At 39.9% G+C, this 18,115-nt stretch overlaps 1 protein-coding gene across 1 annotated transcript in view; it reads right to left on the bottom strand.

The window, feature by feature from the left end:
- Positions 1–18,115, bottom strand: part of LRP2 (LDL receptor related protein 2) — a 213,557-nt gene that overhangs the window by 67,946 nt on the left and 127,496 nt on the right. Inside the window, exons 35-46 of the mRNA XM_070423495.1 lie at positions 17,492–17,669; positions 15,933–16,146; positions 13,923–14,162; positions 11,211–11,399; positions 8,257–9,177; positions 7,969–8,134; positions 7,441–7,599; positions 5,807–6,096; positions 4,915–5,118; positions 3,771–4,013; positions 3,152–3,277; positions 769–888 (exon numbers count right to left, since the gene is read on the bottom strand). Of these exons, the coding sequence (XP_070279596.1) occupies positions 769–888; positions 3,152–3,277; positions 3,771–4,013; positions 4,915–5,118; positions 5,807–6,096; positions 7,441–7,599; positions 7,969–8,134; positions 8,257–9,177; positions 11,211–11,399; positions 13,923–14,162; positions 15,933–16,146; positions 17,492–17,669 (3,050 nt within the window). The remainder of the gene's footprint in view (positions 1–768; positions 889–3,151; positions 3,278–3,770; positions 4,014–4,914; positions 5,119–5,806; positions 6,097–7,440; positions 7,600–7,968; positions 8,135–8,256; positions 9,178–11,210; positions 11,400–13,922; positions 14,163–15,932; positions 16,147–17,491; positions 17,670–18,115) is intronic.

Raw genomic sequence — 18,115 nt, 5'->3', positions numbered from 1 at the left:
ATGGTCTGTGTCTCACCTACTTGACACTCCACTGTAGCACAAAAGAAGTCATAGATAATATGTGACCACATTCTAATAAAACTTTTTCTATAAAGACAGGAGGTTGGCCTGTAGGCATAGTTTTCTGACTGCTATTTAAAAATATGATTTGACAGATTTTAAAAAATCAATGTAAAATATTGAATCTCTATATTTTTACAATTATATTTTTAAATGTACATAAATATAGATTGGAATTTGCAAAAGTAAATAGTAGCCTCCACGCTGTAAACAAGCACAAAAGGGTCTAAGAAAACAAAAGAGTCCCTGGAACTTCTTGGAAAGCTCAGATGGCTCTGAGACCTTACCATGAGCTGGTACATGGGGAGAAGAAGAAGAGGATGTGTGACCATAATATTCCCCTTGCCCATGTATGTGATGATTCCAATCACTTTTGTATCCTCCCACAGTCATATGGGTCAAAACGCAGCCAAATTCAGAAATCCTAATCCAGAGCCAATTAAAATTAATAAGCTCTCCAAGCCAGGCACCATATTAGGTGCATCACCAACATAATCTCATTTCATCATTGTCAATCAGCAGCCCACACCATGCACTGCACTAACACATCTTTAATGAATGTCTGCTGAGTGATTGCAGCATCTCAGCTGAGAGCAGGAGTAGGACGTGGGAACATTAAGCAGCCACAACTGTCATTTGTGTTTAAAGTACTTGGAAGAGTTTCTCTAGCTGCATCGTCATGCTTCTCGTGCTTGCCTACTCTCTTACCACAAGTGGCAGGTTCATCAGAGCCATCAAGACAATCTCTTTCTTGATCACAATACCAATGGTGAGGAATACAGGGTCCAGATGTGCAGTGGAACTCACTGCTGCTACACGAGTGGCTGGCTGTAGGAGAAGAGAAAGAAGATAAAACCCATGAGCAAAACACCAGCTTCTTCTCATCAATCTTAACAATCTGCCTATATGTCTCAACTGAATAAACAGATGCCAAGAAAGGAGACTGAGGCCTAGGAAATGGGATTTTGTATATGCACTTTCTATGGGGATGGAGGGTAGGGGGGAGAGAAGGCAAGCATACTGCCCAATTTTCTGGAATATTTTTCCTGGATTCCATAAGTCCCCAAATAAATTATGTTTGTTAGAAATACCAAATAACTATCCCTTTGATACATGAAATCACAAATTATGTAAGAAAAGACTTGTTTCTATGTTTTCTGTGGTAATATAAAGTTAAATTCTATTGAAATAATAATTAAAAGCAAAAACAGCAATATGACCATACCTGAGCTCACCCATACACAACCTTTAGCCATGTTAGACCATCATTCTAGAGAGGTAGCAAAGTTCTGCTCTTATTCATCTTGGTATATGGGGCTTTTATCTGAGTAAAATGATTCTACCTATGTTTGAATGTTGGTTCTTTTTCTCAACTAACCATAGGTAGCTCTGGTCAAATGTATTTTCTAGATTGTTATGTGGGTATAAACCAGAATCAAGTCTTATCATTCTTCTGATCTACAAGCTTCCTTGCTTTGGCCCATTATCCTATCTAATAAAAGAGTAATATGCAAATTAACCATCACTCCATCACAAAGATGGCAGCAGCCATGGAGCTGGAGTGAGCAGGAGACTTGAGTTGCCCCAGCGATGGAGGAAGCCAAGCTTCCTGCCTGCCCTGGCCGGCCCCAGCTCCACTCAAGGCTACAAAGTTTCAATTATAGAAGATAAATAAATCCCAGGTACCTGCTTCCAGCCCACGGCGTGGCCAGCCTGAAAACAGCCCTCAGCCCCTCACCCAGGCTGGCCAGGCATCCCAGTAGGAACCCCCACCCTGAAGGAAGTGTGGCCAGCCTGAAAACAGCCATCAGCCCCTCACCCAGGCTGGCCAGGCACCCCAGCGGGACCTCCACCCTGATCTGGGACACCCTTCAGAGAAAACCAGCTGGCCCCCACCCGTGCACCAGGCCTCTATCCTATATAATAAAAGGGTAATATGCAAATTAATCCTAACAGCAGAATGACTGGTCACTATGACACACACTGACCACCAGGGGGCAGACGCTCAATGCAGGAGATGCCCCCTGGAGGTCAGTGCGCTCCCACAGGGGGAGCTCTGCTCAGCCACAAGCCAGGCTGACGGCTGCCAGCACAGCGGTGGTGGTGGGAGCTTCTCCCGCCTCCTCAGCAGTGCTAAGGATGTCCGACTGCAGCTTAAGCCTGCTCCCAGTTGGCAAGTGAACATCCCCCAAGGGCTGCTGGGCTGCCAGAGGGATGTCTGACTGCCAGCTTAGGCCCGATCCCCCGGGGAGCAGGCCTAAGCCAGCAGGTGGACATCCCCCAAGGGGTCCCAGACTGCGAGAGGGCGCAGGCGCTGAGGGACCCCCCCACCGGAGCACACAAATTTTTGTGCATTGGGCCTCTAGTATCTTATAATGTGCCAGGGGAAAAATACTGATAAGTAAGCAGAGGTCCCCAAAAAATCAGCAGTAGCTCCAATCTGCATGTCCCTATCTGATGGCTGCATCCTGAATTCTACTGCTTCTTGCTGCTGTTACTACAACTGACTCCTGCTCTTGAACTGTAGTCTGGCCTGATGACAATTACTGAATTCTTAACTCATGTATCTATTTACATTAATAGCCCCAACGTTATCAAGCTTTAAAAAGGGCTTTTAATTTGAGCTACAAATACAAGAAACTGTTTGATTGAACTAAATTACTAAATATGAAATAAGAATTTCTGAAATGTAACCATATTTAAAATTAGAAAAATTCTTTCAGTTACTAATGGTCATTATAATCATATTAAGCATAAATGTAAGGGCTTAATGTGTAAATTCTGCCTGGAGTTCCTACAGACAAAAGGCTTTCAACTCTGGGAGAAATGGCTTTGCATTTGGGGAAGGTTATGTAGCAGGGCAGGTCTCTGGAGGAAATATTTGGAGTTGGGCCTTCAGCCAGGGAACAGAGAGAAGGGGCTTCTTAGGCCCCTCCAACCACATCCTGAAGTAATTGCCTACTGCATCTACTTACAATGTCAATTAGAGATGACAAATTGAAATGAGCCCAAGCGCCCAGGCCATGTATCTTTGTATTAGCTCAAGACATGCATCCCCAGAACCACAGGAAGAGAAGCAGGCTTATATTACCGCAAAAAGTGGGGTTTTCGTCACTCATATCTCCACAGTCATTGTCTCCGTCACACAGGTAATGATGAGGAATACAAATATTTGTACTGTGACACTTTGTGAATCCAGGCTGGCAAGTGCGATCAGCTTGAAAAAGACAACCAGATACACATTTGGAACATATCCACCACACGTGTACCATAAAGAATGTCCATGTTAATGGATCTATTGCAGTATTCAAACCACCAGAAGGGAGACTTTTTCAAAGCTATTCCAGAGGCATGATCTGTGATACTTATGTTACACCACAGATTCTAGTGTAAAAAGAGATATTCCCAGCTGATACTGCAAGACAGAGAGGAGAGGCTTGCTTTGTAATCATTTCATTATTTAACAGCACCACCAACAGTCCAGTGCTTGGTTAAAGACATTATGGCATATCCACACAATGGAGTAATATGTAGCTATGAAAAGCTATATATTGATAAGAAATGAAGGTTTGATTTCCAGAATAGATTGTTCTTAGTTCTTTGTGGGTTTTTTTTTTTAAAGAAAGCCCTTGTTTTCATATAGAAATTTCATCTCCCATGATCCAAGATTTCAGATCCCAAAGCACAATAAGTACTTAAGGTGAACTTACGGCAATTTCTCTCATCTGAAGTATCATTATCATGGCAGTTGTTTATACCATTGCAGACAAACTGAAGAGGTATGCACCTTCTATTGTTGCAAGTAAATTCTGTGGTGGCATTACACGCAATGAACAGGCACCCTTCCTCATCACTGTTGTCACCACAGTCGTTGTAGTGATCACAGCGATAATGATATGGGACACATTTCCCATTGTCACAGGTGAAGGCTGTCGAATGGCAGGTGTGAAAAGCTAAGAGGAGGGGGAAAAAACATTGAGAAAACCTCTTGATTAAAACATCATCCTAATTTCTCAACAGATACAATCAAATAGAACAGACACTAAGAGATTACCTTCCAAGGCAAAAACGACTGCATGTAAAGTGAGATAACACTTTTAATTAGTTTGATTAATGGTTTTAACAAATGAAGTATTTTAAGCAAATGGCAAAATCACTACATTTCTCTATCATCTCAATTTAAAGGTTATTTCAATCACAGAAAAGCATGTAAATACAGTTTCTTTGGGGAAAATAAAACTCTTAGCTCCTACAATGTACTAGAAAAGGGTAACTAACCTCAAAACTTCCTAAGGAAGTGTTCTATGTCTTACTCACCCCACTCAGATGGAAGATGAATATTGGGAGTGATTTCCATATAATTATTGAATTAATCATCCTTCTGCTATTTAAATTAATAAAATGATAATAGTCACCTATTGGAGCCCTTAGTTCCATGCTAAGTCATACTTAACATGCATCAAGCCTCGTGTGTTTTTTCATATTGTTTCTCTTACATCTCACAAGAACCCTAGTAATAGCTCCATTTTACAGATGAGATATCTGAGACTCAGAGAGGTTAAGCAATTTTCCTAAGGCTATTGAGATTGTGTAAATGGCATAGCCAGGTTTTTAATTCAGCACCTTTGCTTTTAATCACTACAAAGGGGCTTCCTAATGAAGCTATTCCATGGCACATATATCAGCTTATATGTGATTTAGCAGAAATGCAGTCTGGATTCTCAGAGTAAATGCTTTTTAGTTCGAACAGGATGCCTGAGGCACAAATTACAAACCTATTCACACACAGCAGGATTCTGTAACAAACACTTGACATAAAGACAATGCTAGCTCCTAACAAAAGCTCCAACTCACCACACACGCTTTCCAGCTCATCACTGCCATCACCACAGTCATTGCTGTTGTCACATTTCCACTGCTCTGTGATGCAGCGCCCATTGAGGCAGGTGAAATTGGAACCAACACACCGTACACCATTGTCCACAATGCAGTGCTTATTGTTGTTGGCCAGATACCAGTGGCCCTCCTGTGGACACTGGCACTCGGCACCATTTGGACCTGAAGAAAGGTAGGCCCAGAAAAAGCAGATTTGTGTCACAAACATTCATAGTTTCTCTTCCAGAAAAGCACTTAGCAACAGCTTCTATATTAAATGTGCTATAAGACAAGCCACGGAAACTGCTCCCATCAACTTTTCAATGATATTCTGAGTCATTTTTCTATCAAGAAGAGCAACCACCAATTAATAAATGTGCCTAATTCACCCTAATCTTTAAAAAACTTCTTGTCTACACTGAAACTATTGCAATGATTCTGCCTCCTCAGAAAATCTCAAAATATTGGTCTCCAAAGGCACATCTTCCTGTGAATTTGTTGTTCTCTATAAACCCCACTTGGAAGCATATCGTACATATCACCAGAAATATTCCAAACTATAGCTAGTACCTCCTAAGTGGAAGAACTAAATCCCAGACCCCCAACTTTACTTCTACCTCCATTAAGCTTGAGTCAAAAATGCCTTCATAACAGGGATCCATATCAAATAGGAAAACAAAACAAAACAAAAACAAAACCTGTCAGTCTTCCTCTCAACATACAAAGCCCCAAATCTATTTTTTTGAATTACCCTGAAATCAAGAATTTGGATTTCGCTCTCCTTTTAGAGCTGAATATTCCTCCAGCTTTCCATAAGTTGTCATCAATATTATTACTCTCCTCGAGTCTATCTTCATGGGCAATGCCTTACCTGGTGCACAAACATGGCTGCAGCCCCCATTAAACTGGTCGCAAGGATTGCTACACTGCTGTGGGCGGTCCTTCACAACAACACGAACACTCATGAGCCGGAATGCAAAACTTGTGGTCATTGCAGTCTGGCCGGATCCATCATATTTGTTAGCTCGGTAGATTTTTCTTGTGGACCAGTCAGTCCAGTAAATATACTGGCCATTGATAGTCAAGCCAAAAGGACGCAAGATTGTGATGACAATGACCTCACGCTCCGTGCCCTTTAGAGTGCTGCGTTCAATCTTGCGCCTAAAACAAAGTTTAAAAAAAAAAGAAAGAAAATGCTGGAATTCAGAAAGAGATAGTTCCTCAATTGGCAGTGCAATGCCTGGACCTAAACATTGCTTTACACCATTGACTTTCTTTCCAAGTAGAGCATATGCCACAGGCAATGTTTCTTCTGATAATGGGAGGTCTTAATTTGCTTTATCAAACAATGGTGTGTATAAATAATCAATTTCCAAATATAATCTACAAGTAATCCTATAAAAAGGACCAGGCTGACATTAATAACAGGAGAATATTGTGAAGTAATATATGTAAAGCATAGAACTCAGTGTTTTGCCGAACCAGTTTGGCTCAGTGGATAGAGCGTCGGCCTGCGGACTCAGGGGTACCAGGTTCGATTCCCGTCGGGGGCATGTACCTGGGTTGCGGGCACATCCCTACTGGGGGCTGTGCAGGAGGCAGCTGATCGATCTCTCTCATCGATGTTTCTGGCTCTCTATCCCTCTCCCTTCTTCTCTGTGAAGATTCAATAAAATATATTTTTTTTAAAATAAAAAATAAATAAATAAAAATAGAACTCAGTGTTTAGCACTCAGTAGTCGCTCAATAAAATGTTAATTACATTTCCCTTCCAACTCTCTAAATAAATTTTTTGATACGTCATTTATTGAGTATCTTGACGTATCTACCAGGAATAATCCAAATTTAGACACAAACATCACTATTTTGTTTCAAATGAGAAAAATGAAGATCAGGTTGTCAGGTACGCAGTGTCTCAGGGCCAAAAACATAAGAAAACAGTCAAGAGAAATGAAGCTTCCTGACATGCAGATACCAGTAATAAACAAAATCACTCATCTCTTCAACTATTCCATTAGGATAATGGGAATGTGAGTAATTTCAGGGATACTTGGAGAAGTTACATATGAAATTAGAGTTGACAAAGTATCTAAGGAAAACATTATGAAAGAACCTATTTGAGAAGATAACTGAAGTCAAGACTAAAGGAAAACATTTTTTATAAGATACTAAACACTAAAGCCCAGAGAAAACTTCATATTAGTATGCATTTAAATGTCATGCATATTTTATGGTAATCACATGGGTCTGGTAGATTATAAATTGAGTGATTACATAATTCATCTAGTAATGCATCTTTAGATGCCTTTTAGTTCATAATTATTCAATCTCATAACATAGATCAATTTTCACACATACATTCACCAATCTAGAATATAGTTCCTAAAACTGTGATTCTACATTTTGGCTATGTCTATTTGGCATTTTATATTTTCATTCCATTAAGCATTCCATTGTAAGTGGGAAGAAGAATCCACACCTACATGAATAACTAAAGACACATACAAACTAGCATCTGCCCAGTAGAGAAGGTCTTCCTCATGGTCCACAGTGAGCCCACAGGGCCAGACCAGGCTGCTGTTCACAACGGGTTCCCGAAAGTTGCCTCCCACTGTGGCTCTCTCGATTTTGGCATTAGTGCCCCAGGAACTCCAGTAGATATACCTAGTTGTCCAAAGGGAGTCATAATTAATTCATCACAAGGAACCTCATAATCTTTACTTGAAAAAGAATGTAAGCCATCTTCAACTGCAAGTTGACATTAATAAGGCAAATGTAACCCTACACCATCCCCACCCACACAACTTGCCCAAAAGGGATGTCCTGAGTCAGAGCATTGGGAGTATGCTGCCAACATGTCTAGCATCAGAATGAGCTCCTTCTCAGGTAGAGTCACTCATGCTCTTTCACCCTTGTTACCTAGTGTTACAAGCCCCAAAAAATGTTGGCCCTCTATGAACATAAAATAATGCCAGGCCCCTCTCCCTTCAGAAGTAAGCAAACAGAAATATAATAAAGAAGATGATGGCATACCCTCCGCAAGGATCTAACACAACTGCTCTTGGTTTTGTAACGTGGGCTATCACAGCACGCTGAGACCCATCCTCAGCCATGGAGTTAATTGTCTGGTTGGTGTAGTCACTGTAATAAATTCTTCTATTGATCCAGTCAAAAGCAATGCCATCAGTAGTCCCTATATCTGGAGATACACCAACAAACACCCATACATTAGAGTCTCAATATATATTTTAGAATCACCAGGTCATCCATGTGTATTGTTCTCACTGTGTCCAAGGTAGGCTACACCTGGAGTGCTCTTACCTGAAACAACAACAGTGGGAGAACGGATCCCTGAATTAAGGTTTATATATGAAATCTGGCCATGGCTAGCTTCTAAATTTTGTGTAAAGTAAATTCTGTTATCGATGCTGTCGTAGTCCAGGGCCATGACATGTCCTCCCACACTTATTGCTTGGAAAGGTAGGCTGTGATCTTCAGGATCCAAGTGTAAGCTTCCCAAGGAATTCTCCAAGGCAAAGATGAGGAAATTTTCTTTTGGAATGACACAGCTTTTCCCATCATGGTCCAGGGTTCCAAAAACACAGCTACAGTTGGGAGTGTGCAAGCCAGGCATAGCAAAGCAGAGATGGGGGCATCCACCATTATTTTCCAAGCAAGGGTTGTTGTTGACCTCTGTTGGTGACCGGGGTTGGACACTCTGGTCAAAGACGGTCACATCTCTTAGCCAATCGATATTGTCCCTTATCACTGCTGGCGGTTCTGTGTTCCCTGGTTCCTTACTAGCTTGGAAGATTTTTTTTAAGTTTCTGTCTACCCATATGATAGAATTTCCAAAAACAGTGATGGCATAAGGAGTTGGGTAACGACTGCCATAACGAATCACTTTCAATTCCTTTCCCTCAATATCGATCCTTGAAATTACATCTAAAGTATCATCGACCCAATAAACATAGCCATTGCTATGGTCTACTGCTACGCCCCGTGGCGTGACAATGCCCTCTGATACAAGCACTGTCCGATTTGTACAGTCAAGAAAAGCTCGTTCAATCTTCGGGTTTTGTCCATAGTCAGCCCAGAAGAGGTATCTGTTCTTGGGGTCTACAACAATATCCCTGGGCATATCCACTATGACTCTAAGGAGAACACGGCGGTAGGTGGTATTGATCCGCAGAACTTCTATCAGTGATTCAGACTCAAAAGCATTTATGAAATAAAGATTTTCTGTTGGAAAAAAAAAAGAAAGAACATATTGATGAATGGAAAACCAAGAAGAAAAAAGAGGATGCCTCTTCAAATTCAAAACAAAAGTATGTAAGGTTGAAGTTTGGCTCAGTATATATTGTCTTTTCCAAGATAATAAATGTCTCAGTTTAGACTTAGAAAAATGATTGTTTACTCAGGATCTAAAGAGGTTGTTTCTTCAAATATAAAGAGAATGTGCCTATCTTCAGCTTCTAAAGCACATTAGAATTCACAGCAAATGTAGGAACCCACTTTCTACTGTAAGAAACATTTTTGCCCTGGCTGGATAGTTCAGTTGGTTAGAGCATTCATCCTGATATGCCAAGGTTGTGTGTTCAATCCCCAGTTAGGGCACGTACAAGAAGCAACCAATGAATGCATGAATAAGTTGCCCAACAAATCAAGATTTCTCTCTCTCATCAATAATTTTTTTAAAAAGGTGTATTTCCAAGAATGTCCTTCCTTTCCTACCTGAATATTTAACACCTGAATCTTCAAAGACTCTAAATATATATCATCATGGTATACCTTCTACTTCAACATGATGAAAAGGAGTAAAGAGGGACAGTCATCAGGTTGTTGATCAATGCTATCAATGCTCCTTATGCTTAGCATTAACATGAGGCCTTGTCCTAGTCTTTCTAACTAGCATAGATATTTTCTTCTAAAGCCACTGAAACAAAAGTGCATTTGCCTTTGAGCATTACAGAACAATGTAAATACAAGGAGAAAAGGACCATGATGGCCCGGCTGGTGTTGCTTAGTGGTTGAGCATTCACCTATGAACCAGGAAGTCACAGTTCGATTCCCAGTCAGGGCACATGCCCTGGTTGTAGGCCTGATCTCCAGTGTGGGGTCTGCAGGAGGCAGCCAATCAATGGTTCTCCCTCATCACTGACGTTTCTATCCCTCTCTGTCTCTCCCTTCCTCTCTCTGAAATCAATAATAAAAAATAAAAATAAAAAGACCATGATGTTAGGACAGTATAATAGAAAGTGATCCCTAATGGATTCCATGTAGTTGAAAGTCTGTTAAACTATCTACCAAGGATCATCTACTTTGTTCCTATATCTGACTCTAACCTATTCTAGAGAAATCAGGCCAATATGTAGCTAATGATCTTACTCTTTTCATTTTCTCTCTCTATTTGGACTATAAATATATTCCAATCCGCCAATCCAAGGTTGGCAAACTTTTTCTATAAAGGCTTGTTAATAGTAAATAATTCTGGCTTTACAGAGTATATGGTTCTTTCACAAGCATTCAACTCTGCCACTGTGACATGAAAGCAGCCATAAACAATACATAAACGAATGGGCATAGCTGTGTTCCAGTAAAACTGAACTTACAATAGGCAGTGTGCTGCATTTGGCCCATAGGCCACAGACTACTGACCCCTGCTTTAACTATACACGCAGTAATAATATAGAAAATTCATAATCAAGAGTGAGATTTAGGAACCCAATTAAAGCCTTATCTAACCATACTACCATATTTACTATTTGCAATAAACTCTTATTATAGTACCTGTGACTTTTATTATAATATATTCTAATATTTCTATGTGATGTCTACTTACCAAGCTGGATAACACTCAGTGATACTTATTTTTATAGAATGGCATTATATTCTAAAAATTATAACACATTTAACATATTTTATTCTCAGTGTACCATTAAAAATTAGTAGTATTTCAAAGTTAAGCTCATGAGACAGAGCAACTAAGTTAATGTAATATTGGGTCAGGCATTTCAATAGAACTACAATAAAGAAAGTACCCAATCAAGAGGATTTTATAAGTTGACAAGAGGAAGCAATTAATAATTTGGCAATTAAAATTTCTCAGATATAAAATAAATACTTGCCATTTCATAATTTAGATTATATTTTAATATCAGAAAAACAGATCTGTACATGTATAATGTTAGACTAAACTTTCTAGAATAAAATAAGGCGATAAAGATACAAATATAAAAAGGTTTTTCAATAAAATCAGTATACAGCTTACCTACCTGCTACCCAGTCCACTGCAATACCCCGCACTCCATTTTCTCCTATCCCTTGTGTAATGATGTTTGTAAAACTAGACCCATTGGGTTTGATTCTACGGATTGCATTATTAGATTTCTCAGAGATGCTAAAATCACACCAATAAATAAAGCCAGAAGATACATCAACATCCACATGCAGTGCATTTCGTCCTGGAATGTTTAAGAAAAGATCATTAAACAAGGCCTTAGCTGAAAGTAGAACTTTTAAATGTCTGTCCTTCCCCTCAAACCCTCATTCCCAATCCCCTGCTCTGACTATCCCCCCATTACAAAATAAAACTATTTGATTCCCAGTGGCAATAAGCGAACCTACCATCCAGATGTTGGTTTCTCACAATAAGGAGCACTGGCTCCTGGGAGAAATGGCTGATTAAAGTTTTGGAGTGGGAAGGTATGAGGTGAACCTGGAACATCTTAAGAAGCAAGGAAGCACTCAAATACGAATGGCATCATGTCAAAAGAACACAGGCAGGCTGCCCAGCCGGTGTGCTCAATGCTTGAGCATCAACCTATGAACCAGAAGGTCATGGGTTGCAGGCTCTATCCCCACTGGGGGGCATGCAGGAGGCAGCCAATCAATGATTCTCTCTCATCATTGATGTTTCTATCCCTCTCTCCCTCTCCCTTCTTCTCTCTCTGATATCAATAAAAACATGTTAAAGAAAAAAAAAAGATAGAAAAAGAATACAGGCAGCCACTTTAAGAGGTTCTCCCTGGCCAACATGGATCAACTGGAGCCTCAGAAGAGTAATTATGTCAAATGATTTATAACACGTTGCATTAAAAAATAAAAGTTTGAGTCACGGTGATAATAAATTGTTTTAAATTCTAATGGGGTAAATAAGACAGCTCTCCTAGAATATTATCTTATAAATGTAGAAGAAATGCTAGAATAAGAAAATCATCATTTTGCAATCCTAATTAAATAATCATTTTAAACAAGGATCATCAATGGCTGCTAAAACCAATGGGTAGCAGGCACTTGAGAAGCAAAATATTCACAGACTGCTAAAGTGTGATGCCAAAAACTTTCATACAAATTACAAAGGGAAAAATATACCTTTAAAAGGTAGGCATTTTATGGTGACTACCTTAACCAAGTGATCAAGTTTAAGTATCACTAAGATAAGAACAAGCTGACATTGTTCTTTTTTTCTTTTCTTCTTAAAAGATTCTGTATCAAGTACATAGCATCACCTATGAAGTATTCTTGCCAAATGTGTTCAAATCCAATCTAATCAAACAATTAGGCCTAACTTTCATTTCATGGGAAATGCAAAGTAAAATTGACTAATAGGTTAAGTGACAACAGAATGAAATAATGAGACAAATCCTCTAAAAGTCAACCAGTCTGTCACTTAAAAAAAAAATCAGGGGCAACTACTACTAATCAAAAGAAACTAAAGAGACATTCCAAATATAATGCATGAATCTTGATTAGATCTTGGCTGCAACACAACAGCTATAAAAAATTTTCTGAGGCAAACTACAGATATATAAATATGAATATTGATGACAATGTCCATACAGGGTGGGGCAAACGTAGGTTTACAGTTGTGAGTTCATGAAACAAATTTATTCTCGCATCATTATTTATTAATTATTGTATTCTTCCCATATGAACAACTGTAAACCTACTTTGCCCCACAACCACACGCAAATTGAGAGCTCAAATGTGGTGACAATTGTTGAATATAAGTAAGAGCGTAAGAATGTTTAACTGTATCTTTCAACTTTTCGACACTTGAAATTTTTCAAAATGAAAGTTTGGGAGAAAAAATTATTGATTTTATAATATCTTTACAAGATGGTAACATGGATTCATTACTTTTTAAATATGAGAAAACAAAGATGTGTCAGGAGAACATGTCATCAAGCAGGAGTACGTGTGGTGCCAGACACCTTCATCATATGCTTTTCTATCTCTTCTGACCATTTCTCCCAATGTTCATTCCCTTCATCCTTTGTGTTCCCTTTCTACCTTTTATTTCTGTCATTAGCCTGTGACACACTCCTTCTGAAGCTACTAAAATCTTAGTTCCTCTTTTGGTAGCATACATCTAGAAACCCCTGGGCTCACCTCGGAAAGGAGTGATCATTTTATACATTCACCGTATATAAGCCTAAAGTGCTACAAAAATATAGTTATTAAGGAGAGACTAACACTTTCAGTTCATTTATTTCAAGTCATCAAATATATATTGATAATGATATTTCATTATCATTCTAAATAATAGTATAATTTCTACCCTAAATCTCCATTAATCCTCAGAATTAGGTCCAGTTCTTCTGACCACCAACTCTGTAGTACTTCTTGCAATCTTGTGCTACCTTCTATATTGTTTTAGGACTGTCATTCGCACTGTGGTCCAAGGACCAGTAACATTAGCATGCCCTGGGAACTTGTTAGAAATGCAGATTCTCTAGCCCCACCCCAGACTACTAAATCAGAAAATCTGTAGATAGGGTCCAGGTCTGTGTTTTAACAGCCATCCAATTCTGATCACACTAAAATTTGAGAACCACTTGAGGCTGAGCCAATTTATTTAAAGGGAAAGAAAGACGAGATTCATTATATGCTGAACCCATACATGGAAAAATGCTTTGCAGCACCAAAGATTTCCATATGGCACCAGATGGAGTCAAATCTTACGTATACTGTACTCGGCATACCTTGGCCTGCCACTGGCACCATGGCTTCTGAATGATCTGACAGGTCCAAGCTAAAGCCTCTGATTGCAGACAGCATTGAAACAACAATGAAAGAGCTGTACGGAGAGCAGGTCTGATGATCAGGATTGAGTTTAAATCCAGTGGCACAGGCGCACGAGAAGAGTCCTCCCGGTACAGGCAGGCACATCTGCTGACAGGCATTCACGTTGTTGCTACAGCCATTTGAGGATCCAGCAGAGCCTAAATGAAATAAAAATTAGTGACCCTACCTACTTGCCTCTCCATCTCAAACTTTTAAAATTGGGTCACCAAATAATTCATTATAAAAATTAATAACAAAATATGGGGGGTGGGGAGAGATTAACCAAAGAATATATATATATATATATATATATATATATATATCCCAATGGACACAGACAATAGTGTGGTGAAGGCCTGGGGGTGGGGGGTGGGAGCAGGGAGGAAGGGGTTAATGGGGGAAAAAGCGGGATATCTGTAATACTTTCAACAATAAAGATCAATTTTTTTAAAATATGGTATCTGAGTTCACAACTTAAAAACAATACTAGAAAAAACTAGAGCTTATACAACTAACACCTAAAGATATGAAAACAGGACCAGGGTTGTTATTATATAATAGAGAATGGAGCATCAGTTAATTGTATTTCTTCCACAAATCATGCAAGAATTAGGGTGATCAGTATACAAATTCTAATCTTTTTTCCCCCTCTTAGCCTAATGTACTAGCATTTAAAATTATATTAATTTAAATATATGATCAACAATGTCATAGACATTTGTTATAAAATATCCTATCTAATAAAAGAGTAATATATAAATTAACTGTCACTCCGCGACAAAGATGGTGGAGCCCATAGTGGCAGGGGCAGGATGCTGGCGGCGTTGCCCCAGCAACACAAGCCCAGTGTCCATGCCCCGGCCACATAGAGGTGGGGAGGGGCCCCGACCGTGCAGTGGGAGGGGAGGGGCCTCGGGCCAGAGGCCGGGGCGAGGGATGCTGGTGTCGTTGCAGGCTGGGCTGAGGGACCAGCCTCCCCCCCCCCACCCCGCATGAATTTCGTGCACCAGGTCTCTAATATTACATAAGAGTATTGAAAGGGTTTTTTTCCACATGCAATAAATATAATACCAGTGACAACCAAGGTAATAGAACAGCAAATTGTTTGATAATCTTTGGTCAGAGATTAAAAGCTATAAAATATGTCAAAACTATAAAAATAATCTTTAGATCCTAATTTAAAGGGGAAAAACAAAAGTTAGATTATTTCTGGAAAAAACTGTTAAAATAGGCAACATCTAAAAGTATTCCTTTTAAAATTAAAAATTCTACCCTTTTAACACTTTCCCAGCAGTCATCCAATTAATACATACTGAGCAATATGCCAGAACTCTTCTAGTTACTGGGTAGAGGGCATGAAACAAGACAAACAAAATGACTGTCCTTATAAAAGTTATATTCTAATGAGAAACTCAGGCAATGAACCAATAGACAATATGTCAGTGAGTGCTGTGAAGCAAAAGCAAAGTAAGGAGTTTATTTTTTTTTTTTTAATATATTTTATTGATTTTTTACAGAGAGGAAATGAGAGGGGTAGAGAGTTAGAAACATCGATCAGCTGCCTCCTGCACGCCCCTACTGGGGATGTGCCTGCAACCAAGGTACATGCCCTTGACTGGAATCGAACCTGGGACCCTTGAGTCCGCAGGCCGATGCTCTATCCACTGAGCCAAACCGGTCAGGGCCAAAGTAAGGAGTTTAAAGCGATGCAGGAAGAATGGGAATGAGCTCACTCTGAAGTCAATCTGGCCTTTCAGATGACAGATTAGTCTCAGACACTTAGCCATTCTTAAGACATGGTTATCATTTTTAAAGTATTTGGGGTAATTTCAATTTGCATGCATGGGTGTGTACATTGGTCTGTGTGAGTACATGTGAATATACATTGTACATCCATGGATGTGTATGTTTCAGTGACAAATACTTACTGCGTCTGTGGTAAACTCGAAGTCCCCTCAGATTTGGAGTATTATCTCGCAAGACTGCTTTGTTGGCCCCAGTGGCCTTGTCAACTCTTTCAATGACCTCATAATGCTCATCAGTATAATAGAGGAAGGAACCGTAGACAGCAATTCCCCAGGGGTGGGAAAGATAGTTTACCAGGACCATTCGATTGGTGCCATCCACGTTTCCCCTTTCAATCTAAAAGATCAGAATTTTGTTATTGACTGATTCATAGTAAAATGAGAGAAACTTTTAAAACTAATATATCTGACTCTGTACTTTACAAAAATTTTTCATATCTATTTTCTGATTTGATAGCCACAACTATACTAAGCAGTTGGTCAGGCAAATGTCACTGTGCCCATTTCATTGATAATGAAGCTGGAGTTCAAATAAGCCAATCAATTTTATCAGGTGGCATGGTGAAGAAATGGGTACCAAACCTCCTTCATCCCTAAATGTGATATTCTGGCCAAAGATACACAATCACTGCCTCCTTAAATAAATCCAACGGTGGGCCATTACACAGGAGTTGACTGACCCTGCATTTAACATCATCTACAATTTCTGCAATAGGGATAGGAAGCGTGATCCGTACAGTCATAGAAGATAGCAGGACTGGTGGGGCAAAGGGTAGTGTTGGTAGAGCAGGACAGGTAACAAGCCTTAGTCAAAATGACTTGGTACACTAAAAAAGAACACACAGGAATGAAGTTCCTTCTGGAAAATAAATAACAAGTGTTTGCTTCTGGAAGAACAACAAACTGTAGACATAGCTGGTCTGATTTCATTCCAAAAACTTGTCTCAAGTGCTTCCTCTGTGCCAGGATCTGAACTGAGTACTGACAAGAGAGACAAACGAGGTCTGGCCCACTGCCTCACTGGACACGGGAAGCCAGCAGTTGCAAAAGCAGGTTGTGCCTTGGGAACTGACAGAAGCTCCAGAAGGCTAGAGCACAGGAAATAAGGTTGGAGGGGATCTGCTGAAGGAGTAATCTGGAGCAGATTAGCTGACCAATTCAGCTGAAGTGTTTGGGGCTACTCCTCTAGGCCAGCGTTCTAGGCAGAGCGGTTATGAAACCTATTTGTTGTGGTTTTATGAAGACAACATGTCTCCATCATGAAAGCTGGTCCGGTAATGAGGGACATGGCCTAGTCAAGGCTAGAGAGAAGTGGCTCAGAGTCGGGGAGGTGGCAGAAAAAAGGCTGGACCTGAGAAAAGAGGCAGAGGACAAGGATTTGTAATGATTAAGTATGAACATGGTTATTAGAGTGAAGGAGAAATAGGAGGTTCTAGCCTGGGAGAAAGGATGGAGAGTCACACCACTAACAAGCTTGCAGATTCAGAAGGGCAGAGCAGAAGTAGAAATGGGAAGGATGGAGATGGTGAGTGCTGTGTGGGTCATGCTAAGTTATATGCAGAAATCATAGCATGTGACAAGAGCTTTCTCATCACTGCACACATTCCAGACAACTCAGAACAATCAGTATCAGCTTCACAAGCTCAGCAAGGAAGACCAAGAGACCAAAAGGATGCTCATACCACTCCCCTGCTGGTGACCGCCCAGTAGAGTTTCTGATCCTCAATGTCAAGAGTGAGAAACTCCAGGTGTTCCAGGTCTCCCGTGAAGAGGGTCTTTGGAGATGTGCCATCCATGTGAGCACTTGCAATCTTCGCAGGAACTCCACTGTCAGTTCCTTGGTCTGACCAGTACAGTTTCCTACAACCATGAAAAACACCATCATTAATTAAATAGAAGGTGGCTTAGAGTGGATGGCATCTGCATCTTAAATATTTAAATTAAAATGTATATTTATTTTCCTCAAGATGCACATAATTCAATGGAGGAAGTCTAATACATCAATATTTTTTAAAAAAACACAACATGGAGGAGAACTTAACCAGAATCAATGTCTATATATCTCCTAGCTATTATTGGGGCAGAGGCCATTTTAAATAGTATCTTATCCAGGAGGATAGCATTCACTATTAGTGGGTGATCCTTTAGCTTTGTCAAGTAGGTGGAAGGTTTATGACTAAGGAGGAGCCTACATCAACAGGCAATCGCTTTCAAAGAATCGCATATTGCCCAGTACCCAGAGAAGGACAAAGCTAATGTGAAAGTTGTCGAGTACCTTCCTGCTCTTCTCAGGCTTCTTATTTAAT

Source organism: Myotis yumanensis, unplaced genomic scaffold (genome assembly GCF_028538775.1).
Source record: "Myotis yumanensis isolate MYYU_CA2020_CCGP unplaced genomic scaffold, mMyoYum1.0.hap1 SCAF_8, whole genome shotgun sequence".
NCBI classification, from domain to species: domain Eukaryota; kingdom Metazoa; phylum Chordata; class Mammalia; order Chiroptera; family Vespertilionidae; genus Myotis; species Myotis yumanensis.
The sequence above is the reverse complement of the archived record's forward strand: the minus strand, read 5'-3'. Positions and strand labels throughout refer to the sequence as shown.